At 33.9% G+C, this 9034-nt stretch overlaps 2 protein-coding genes across 2 annotated transcripts; one reads left to right on the plus strand and one right to left on the minus strand.

Annotated features, from left to right (window-relative positions):
* Nucleotides 1-328: 328 nt before the first annotated feature.
* On the plus strand, nucleotides 329-2315 carry LOC105178601 (uncharacterized). Its single transcript, XM_020699418.2, has 2 exons — nucleotides 329-533; nucleotides 1520-2315. Exons 1-2 carry the CDS (start codon nucleotides 368-370, stop codon nucleotides 2215-2217), a joined length of 864 nt encoding a protein of 287 aa, XP_020555077.2. The 5' UTR covers nucleotides 329-367; the 3' UTR covers nucleotides 2218-2315.
* Nucleotides 2316-6041: 3726 nt separating this feature from the next.
* Nucleotides 6042-8342, minus strand: MEF22 (mitochondrial editing factor 22). Its single transcript, XM_011101981.3, has one exon. It carries the CDS (start codon nucleotides 8233-8235, stop codon nucleotides 6088-6090), a length of 2148 nt encoding a protein of 715 aa, XP_011100283.1. The 5' UTR covers nucleotides 8236-8342; the 3' UTR covers nucleotides 6042-6087.
* Between the last annotated feature and the right edge of the window lie 692 nt (nucleotides 8343-9034).

The following is a 9034-nucleotide window of genomic DNA, read 5'->3' on the forward strand; positions in this document are numbered from 1 at the left end:
AGTGGTGCGTTGGTGGAGCCACTGTGATCAAATTGAGTAATATCTTGACAAGTTTTGACGAAAAAAATAATAACTGTAGACTTGTTCCGACGCAACTTTTTAATTACCAAACAAAAATAAAGAAAAAAACAAAGTCAAATATTTGGGTGCATAAAATACTAGTACAACTCAATCATTAATTTGTCAGAAAACTGCAAATTGGTTCCTGAGAAACATCCTGTCATTTGCGCATCAGACAACACATTGTATTATATTACAACTTGTTTCATAAGCCTCATCTGTGGACTCTTTTATATACGGACAACAATCATGAGAGTGTTCTGTCTGAAAAAAACCACCAAACACCTAAATCATCAAAGCATTTGCAATGAAAATGCTGCAGGCAGTTGTGAGTTTGGCTGCAATGGCCATGATGATCAACTTCACCATGGCTGCAAATTACACAGTTGGAGCTCCAAATGGTGGATGGGACCAATCCACAGATCTTACAACGTGGGCTTCTTCACAGACATTTTTGGTGGGAGACAATTTAAGTGAGTATCAATTAATTAAATACTTTGCATTCCAATTTCTTGAAATTTGATTATGTTTAAAGGCCTCGTTTAGGTGGTAAGATTGAGATGCAAAGGCTATAAGGTCGTGAGTTTCAATCATATAAAAATGGGTATATGTTTAGTTACAAAAGATTGCAACTTCAATTCTGTAACGGGAGATGACAATTTTAGTATTGTACGAATTCACTTTGATAATTTTACCCTATAATTTTAAAGTATTAGTATATTTAAGACAAAAATGACCGAAGAAGTACATGTGACATGCACTGATAAGCTTAATTTGGTGCAGTCTTTCTTTATCCTCAATATGCGAAACTCTTAAAATTACAAGAATAAATTGCTGAAATGGATCTGTATAGTACTACAATTGCCATCTTTTATAGTTACACGACTAATTTTACAATTTTTCCTATTTAGTTATGTGCTAGTGTATTGTTTCTTGGATTAAATGCATTTTTGGTCATTTGGTAATTTCATCTTTTGACTTTCTACGGTTCTAATTTGGTCCTACATATTTTAATTTTCATGACTTCAATTCTTTTTTATTGGAGTTTTCATTGGTGGATGTGAAATTTAGTGAAAAAAAAATTGATTGAGATTGCGAAAATTAAAAAGATACAGGACCAAAATGCTATTTCAGAAAGTTAAAGATAAAAATAGTCGAAAAAATTAGTTAATAGGAAGAATAACCTCAAATTTAAAAGGTCACTTGAGATGCACATGCATTTTCCTCGTGGAATGGTGAACTCCAACGAAAAAATGACTGAAATCACAAAAAAAAAAAAAAAAAAACAGTAGCAAAATATTACCCTAAAATATTAAAGAATGAAAAATCCAAATAATCTGAATTAAGAGACCAAAAATTTATTTAAGCCCCGTTTCTTTGTATTCTTAGAGTGTATTATTTGATTTAAAATTATTGATGTGAATTAACTGAACTAATGAGTTGGTGAATTTGAATGCAGTTTTCCAGTACACCACAAATCATGATGTTACTGAAGTTTCCAAGCCAGATTTTGATTCCTGCAGTGCTAGCAGCCCTTTGCAGCCACCCCACAGTGGTGGCCTCACACTCATACCCCTCACCTCCGCTGGCAGCCGATACTTCATCTGTGGAAGCGCCGGCCACTGCCTTGGCGGCATGAAGGTCCAAATTGACATCCTTGCTGCCTCATCACCGCCGCCTTCCACTACTCCACCGCCTCCCGCCACCCCTCCTCCTTCCATCACTCCCTCCGTTCCACCACCGCCACCCGCCACCCCTCCCACGGCTCCACCACCCCCTTCCACCACTCCCTCCGTTCCGCCTCCCTCACCAAGAACCGCCCCTTCTCTGCCACCAACGCCTTCCGTCGGCCGTCCAGTTTCCTCCCCACCTCCTAAAAGTATAGCTCCGGTGCCGTCACCCAAGCATTCTCATGGACCGGCTCCAGCGCCATCACCATACCATTCTCATTCGCCTGCTCCGAAGGTGTCCCCTTCATCCACACCACCCACGGCGGCTGCCAGCAACCCTACGTTGCCACCCGCCGCTGCCGCTCCTTCTCCGATTGGTTCCTTATTGCCGCCGCCGGCTCCCTCCTCAGCCACTAAATTTACTGTGAAGGGTGCTCTCACCGCCGCATCTTCTGGTTTTCTCATGACGATGTTCTTCAATCTTTGAGGTGCTTACTTAGCCGAAAAATGGATCTTGAATTCGTTGCTCGTCTGATTGCTGATTGTATTCTACTCCATTTTTTATGATTTACATTGCACGCAACACATTGTTCTTGTTGGCCAACAATTTTTATGCACCTTCCTCGCAACCCGTGTTCAATTTTAGGGCTAAAAATTATGATAAATGACTATTGTTAATTAAAATTAAAGAAAATCGAGACAAAACAATATATTTGGTTTCATTTTTTACTTGTTTTGGTGTGTTCTGTAAAGATATAGAGAGAAAAAGAAACATAAATAAGGATGTGTTAGAGATAGTATATATGTTTGGATTTGTTTTTCGAAATAATATAAAATAAGTATGGTATGTTTGATGCCGTTTAGTGAGAGACAAAAAACTATTGTTTATCGTCAAATAATATTTTTTTAAATATATTTATATATATATGAGTATGTATATAATTTTTTTAGTTGTAGGGCCTATAATTAATGTAGACTTATTTTGACCAAAAATAAATGAACTATTATTTCAAAACATCTCAAAACACCACCAAAACTTCCAAAACAAATCAAGACAAGCATTGTCCATATTTTGGCCCATCTTAAAGATAGGCCAAAAATAAAACCAAACACTATGTAAATTTTCCACAGTAAAAAAATTATTTGTTATGATTATTATTATTAACTATAACAATTAAGTTAAATATTATATATTTTGCTGTGAATATAATCAAAAAATTTATTATGAGTTGATATTATGTTTTATATTGCAATTAGCTATATATATATGTATGATTATGAAAATTTATATCACATGTATATTTAGATAAAAATTTATGTATTGGACATGCATATGTAGATTTAAATATGATACAAGATAATATTAACCTGAATTTTTTTCAACATTAGCGTTCTCATTTTTTCAGTCAATCCCCAAATTTTAGATAATAGCTTGTTTATCATCGCAATATTTTTAAACTTTTCAATTTCTCATATTTGTTTGGACAATCTTTTCTATAGATATATAATTAAAATTATAAGCCCTTATTTGAAAAGTTTAAGTTAAAATATTAATTCAATATCAATACAATCAAGTTAAATTAATTTGATAATTCATGCTTACTACGAAAAGGAAAAAAAGAATTAATTGTGACTTATGCGACTGATTTTGAAACAAAAAAAGAAAACGGTTGCAAAGTAAGATTAGCAACGAACATATCAACAAACTGATGAAAAACGCAAGAAAAGAATTCATTGCGAAAGATTGCTAGTGAAACAAAATCCGTCCCTCCACCATTTTTTGAAAATAAAGAAAATGTTTATGGAAAATGCAATTTACGTCCCCCTAACTTACCTCATTTGTGATTTTAGTCTTAATATTTTACAACGCAATACATTTAGTCCCATAAATCTAAAAAAAGAGTTTACAATTTATGTTCCATTACCTAATTTTGTTAAATTGTTGACGGAAAGAGTGCCATTAACAATTTAACGAAAATGGATAATGAGATGTAAACTGCAACTTTTTAGACTTGTGGGACTAATTCTATTGAATCGGAAAACAACAGGACCAAAACTATAAATAGATAAGTTATGGAATGTAAATTGCAATTTTTCTATTATTTGCCTTTGCTTTCTCTTTTCTCTTAAATGCTTCTTTCTTTTAATTAACAAATAAGATCGATATGAAGAGCTACTCTAATAAACAGATAGAAATATAATGAAGACTAACAGAGTGAGCTCGTTGTTAGATGGACATCAAAATTAGAAGCGTATTTATTATTTTTTCGAACAATGAGAAAATATTTATAAATAACAAATTTTAAGAAATGTGATTGTATTTTCCCCTTTTTAATGGGCTAAAACAACTAACATCCTATTTAATTTAAAATAAATAATTTTTTTAATGGGTTAAACTAACTAATTCATTGCAACTATTTTAAAAAATAATGATATAAAAAATATACACAAACCAAAATAATTGTTTTATTGAAACCAACATTTTATTTAGAGAGAAAAGAATAGAGACGGACAAAATATTTTGATATGATATAAAAATACATACACCAAAATAATTTGCTCTGTATTTTATTTAAATTTTTCCAACTTATTTAATCAAGTGTCTTTTTATCTGGTAATTAGCGCAAGAAGTTCGTCAAATTCGTAAAAATTATTTTTCTATGTCATTGACTAATTTATATCTAAATAATTATGCAACGGTAAATTCTTTTAATTAAAATGATTATATTTTTTTTAAATTTTATGCGAGTGGATAATTTATACCTCCGAACCTATGATATGTTTACATATTACCTTTGTCTTTTAAAAAATTACATATACATATACCAGAAACGTTAATATTATTTACACAAATTACTCCTACTTTTTAAAAAATTTCACATATACCCTCCAATAAACGTCAACACTACTACACAAACTGTCCCTATTTTTTTATTATTAGGAATGATTTCTATATTTATATTAAAATAGAAGTGATTTATATAAATAGATATAAATTAAGGACTAGAAATGTGATTATTACTAAACTAAATTAACCCAATATGAAAAAGGAAATGGCAAGTGAATGTTTTCCTTTGTTTTTTCTCAATCTACTCTACTTATTTTACATTTGTACTTACTATCTCTATAAATTTTACAAAAAGTTCTTACTCAAATCAGGTTCAATCGAATCAAATTAATCATAGAACAAGTATAATATATACTTGTCATGTGCTTAATCACTTTTGTAAATCGTACACCTTACACTTATCAGATAATTATTTCAGGTTCGATCAAACCCGATTTAGATTAAAATCCCTAATTTTACAATGCTAAATATATTGAGTTGAATGCATGATGACTACGAGTACATTCATTTTCTAATTTTGAAAGAAAATTACGGCGCCAACTATATAACTAAAAGTTACATTTATTATATGGTAAATTACAGTCATAAACCTAAAGTTTGATATAATTACAAATACTTATTCGTTATTGAGAAACTATAAATACCCTTCTAATTTGAATGTTCGTCTAACATCGAGCCAATTCTGTTAACATACGTTAGATTTTTATTTAATTTATGTGTTAAATTGCTCAAAATACCCTTTTGTATTATAAATTAAAATTTTATATATTCTTAAAAAAATTTAAATATTTTTATAAACTAATATTCTCTATGGAATATTCATTTTACCCATCCTTAAAAAATTTTATATTTTTTAGAAAATTTCAGTAAGGGTAAAATAATAATGCCTATTTTGCTGTTTAAGAACTACATAATATATTTTTATTTGAAATCGGTATTTGTAATGTTCGAAATGAGTGGCATTCATAATTGTATCAAAATTCATGAAAGATAGTTGTAATGTATTCCTTAGTTTACCCTTTATAATATATATCTAATTATTATCATACAATTACATACAAACATTAAGTAAACTCCTGATCATTTTTACGTAGAGTGTGTGGAGACCACAAGTATTAAATATTCTCTAGCAACAATATAACTCAAATTCTTATGTTTTTACATCCGATTCAATGTCGTTGACAAATAGTATATCTTTCAGTATCCTAGTTTTTAGCTCCAAATGTTTCAGATTCTTGAATGCTGAATATTTCACAACTATTTTCTAAGAAGTTACCAAGAATGTTAATCAACGACGTATCATTCAATTAATGTTGACAAACATTGGCAATGCTTATGCATCTGAAATCATGGTATAGGAAATCTGATAGGAATAAGATGTTAAGTAGTTTAGATAATCAGCCAGTTTTGAAATTTTAACCACATACCTGCTTCATCTTTATTTGTTATTGAACTCTGAGACATTTCTGAAGACAAGGCTTGTTATAAACCACAAGAGAAGTTACATTTTTACCAATAATCTCCACACGAGCAGGTTCCATCCTTGAAATGATGAAACCGGTTTGCATCTCTGACAACTATCTCCCTATTAACAAACTTTGATATTAATTTGGTTGCCAAATGGCAGTTCACACACGCCCGCAAATTCTTGATTATCCTAAGTGTAGTTCCAGGACTGGTACTGATGAGCCCATAGGCAATCGCCAGTCTCTCACTATGATTACATAAAGTCACCTCTTTGTCTTCTTTGTCCAAATCATGCAAAGCAGATTCTGTATCTGGGGCAAATCCAGACTCCAATAACCTCATCTCCAACCACTCGAGCTTTTTATATATTGCATCTGATCTTGGATGAGACTTGTCTCCTATTCGGAAAGCCTGAAGCTTCCCATCAATCTCAATCACACTATATCCTAAGTCTTTGTTTAATCCTTTTGATTTCATCAGTACTCGAACTTTTGCAACACCACCCCACATGCGGGCTGAAGCATAAAGATTCGACAGCAGCACATAATGTCCTGTATTTAGTGGGTCCAAATTGAAAAGTTTCTCAGCAGCATATTCACCAAGTGTCACACTGCGATGGATCTTACATGCACTCAAGAGAGCTCCCCAAACTGAAACACCTGGTTCAACAGGCATGGTCATGATGAAATTGTATGCTCTTTCCAAGTAGCCTGCTCGGCCTAACAAGTCGACTACACCAGCATAATGTTTTTGGCAAGGCTTAATACCATAATCTTTCATGCTGATGAAGAATTCCCACCCCTCTTCTACAAGACCACAATGACTGCAAGCTGTAATGAGGGCGAGAAATGTCACATCATTAGGGTGGACCCCCGCATCCTTCATCTCATTGAAAAGATTAATGGCTTCTCTTCCCCATCCATGTAGGCCATATCCCATTATCATAGCAGTCCAAACCACTACATCTTTATCTACAGTCCGGTTAAATACATCACGAGCCAACTCTACACTTCCACATTTCACATACATATCAATGAGTGCAGTGCTAACAATAACATCACCTCCCAGCTTACTATTTTTAACATAATTGTCCATCCATCTAGCTTGGTCGAGTGAACCCAGTTGGGCAGAAGCCAAGGCAGAGGATTGTATAGTCACAGCATCAGGCTGGATGCTTTTGGATATCATCTCCGTAAAAAGCTCTAACGCTTCATTAGCATGACCATTTTTAGCAAAGCCCGAGATCATGGCATTCCAGAGAATTACATCGCCGAACTTCATCTGATCAAACAATGATTTTGCAGCAGTCACTTGTCCACATTTTGCATACAAAGAAGTAAGCGCTATTCGCAAGTCAGGCTCAAATTCATGTCCCATTTTAATCACCAAACTGTGAAGACATCTTCCCTGATTTAACTCCTCCACATCAGAATAGGCCTTCAAAACACTAACCAAAGCTATGCAATCAGGCTTGACATCTGATCCTCTCATGTCTCTAAACATACTCAAAGCCTCCATGTACTGCCCATTTTGGGCATACCCCGAGATAATCAAAGTCCACGAAACAACATCCCTATTTTTCAATCCATAAAAAATAATCCGAGCATGATTATTGTCGTCACACTTCACATAAAACGATAAGAGCCCATTTTGCACAAACACAGCTTCTTCTAGTCCATGTCTAAAAATCTGCGCATGAACTGCCCGACCATAACGTTTAGCCAATAAGCTACCACAAGCTTTGAGTACATGAGGAAATGTGAACGTATCCGGACTCACAAAGGCCTGCCGCATTCGTGAGTACATTTCAACAACTTTATCGAAAATGTTATGCATAGAATACCCCCTGATAATTGCATTCCACAAGAAAACATACTGGTCAGGGAATTCCTCAAACAGGTGGCGAGCATAGTGTATTTCTTTGAGGTTTGAAGTGACATGGATCAACTTAGTGACTATGAAACCGTTGTTCTGCAGGCCGTGCGTGTATAATTGGCAGTGAATTTGCCTGAGATGGATTATGTGAGTAGATTTTTCGAGAAGGGACGTGTAGAAAGACTCTGCCGAAATTCTACCGTAATGACTCCTGCTACTGAAGAGGCGAGCAAATGTCAGATGCCAGTTGAAATTCTTGAGCGGCAGAAGCGGAAAACTAAAAACGCGTTGCAGAGAAACAGTGGGAAATGACATAAACGATAACCAAGGGAAGAACACTGCAAGGATCTGAGAATTCTTGTTGAAACACTGAGTATAGGCTTCCCAAGTAGTGAAGTCTAGTGATACCAAACGGGGCGGGTGGAGTGGACCCGCTCCAGACCCGTTCTATACGGTGTTTATTTGTTTTGTTTATTTTCAATTTTTAGTTTTTAAGATAATAATTAAAATAAAAACTATTTATGTATAAGTACTTTTGTTAAAATATATTCATTCTCGAGTGGAAATTGCACGATGAAGCATATACGAGTAGCCTAGTGCTACCCAGCATACCAGATATCCATCCAACCCCGGGCCCATAACATGAACCGCTTGAACAAATTCATATAGCAAGTCGAACAATTCATGTAGCAAATATCCGTTTAAAATTTACATCCATACTTAATACAACGATGAATGCACAATGTCGAGATAAATGCAGCCTCTTGGATACTCATATGAACTCTTGAGGTGGCTCTAGTTCATAATGAATACCAAGATTCCTCAAAGATCAAAATAATAATCACATGATAGCACTTAAGTCCATAGAGTTCGGAAAGCCATTACCGTATTCATTTTCGTATATATCATTGAATGAGTTCGAGAAAATTTTTACTCAAGTTTGTTACAAGAAAAGATCACTTTTTATACATTTATATAGCCATGCACGATAACATATATTATTCTCCATTTTCAAACTCTAATATAACTTTTAATGTTTCATATTAAGGTCCATGTGAATATTAGTCCTTGTTTACAACTAGTCTGGTTCCAGAGTTTCACCTATCATAACATA

The sequence above is a fragment of the Sesamum indicum genome, linkage group LG12 (assembly GCF_026168435.1).
Source record: "Sesamum indicum cultivar Baizhima isolate 11 linkage group LG12, ASM2616843v1, whole genome shotgun sequence".
NCBI lineage: Eukaryota > Viridiplantae > Streptophyta > Magnoliopsida > Lamiales > Pedaliaceae > Sesamum > Sesamum indicum.

Excerpts from the sequence above, each read along its gene's own strand:
- MEF22 (XM_011101981.3), bottom strand. The coding sequence starts at position 8,235 with ATGTCATTTCCCACTGTTTCTCTGCAACGCGTTTTTAGTTTTCCGCTT.
- LOC105178601 (XM_020699418.2), top strand. The coding sequence starts at position 368 with ATGAAAATGCTGCAGGCAGTTGTGAGTTTGGCTGCAATGGCCATGATG. Across the intron at positions 534-1,519 it reads TTTGGTGGGAGACAATTTAA|TTTTCCAGTACACCACAAAT; the intron begins GTGAGTATCAAT and ends ATTTGAATGCAG.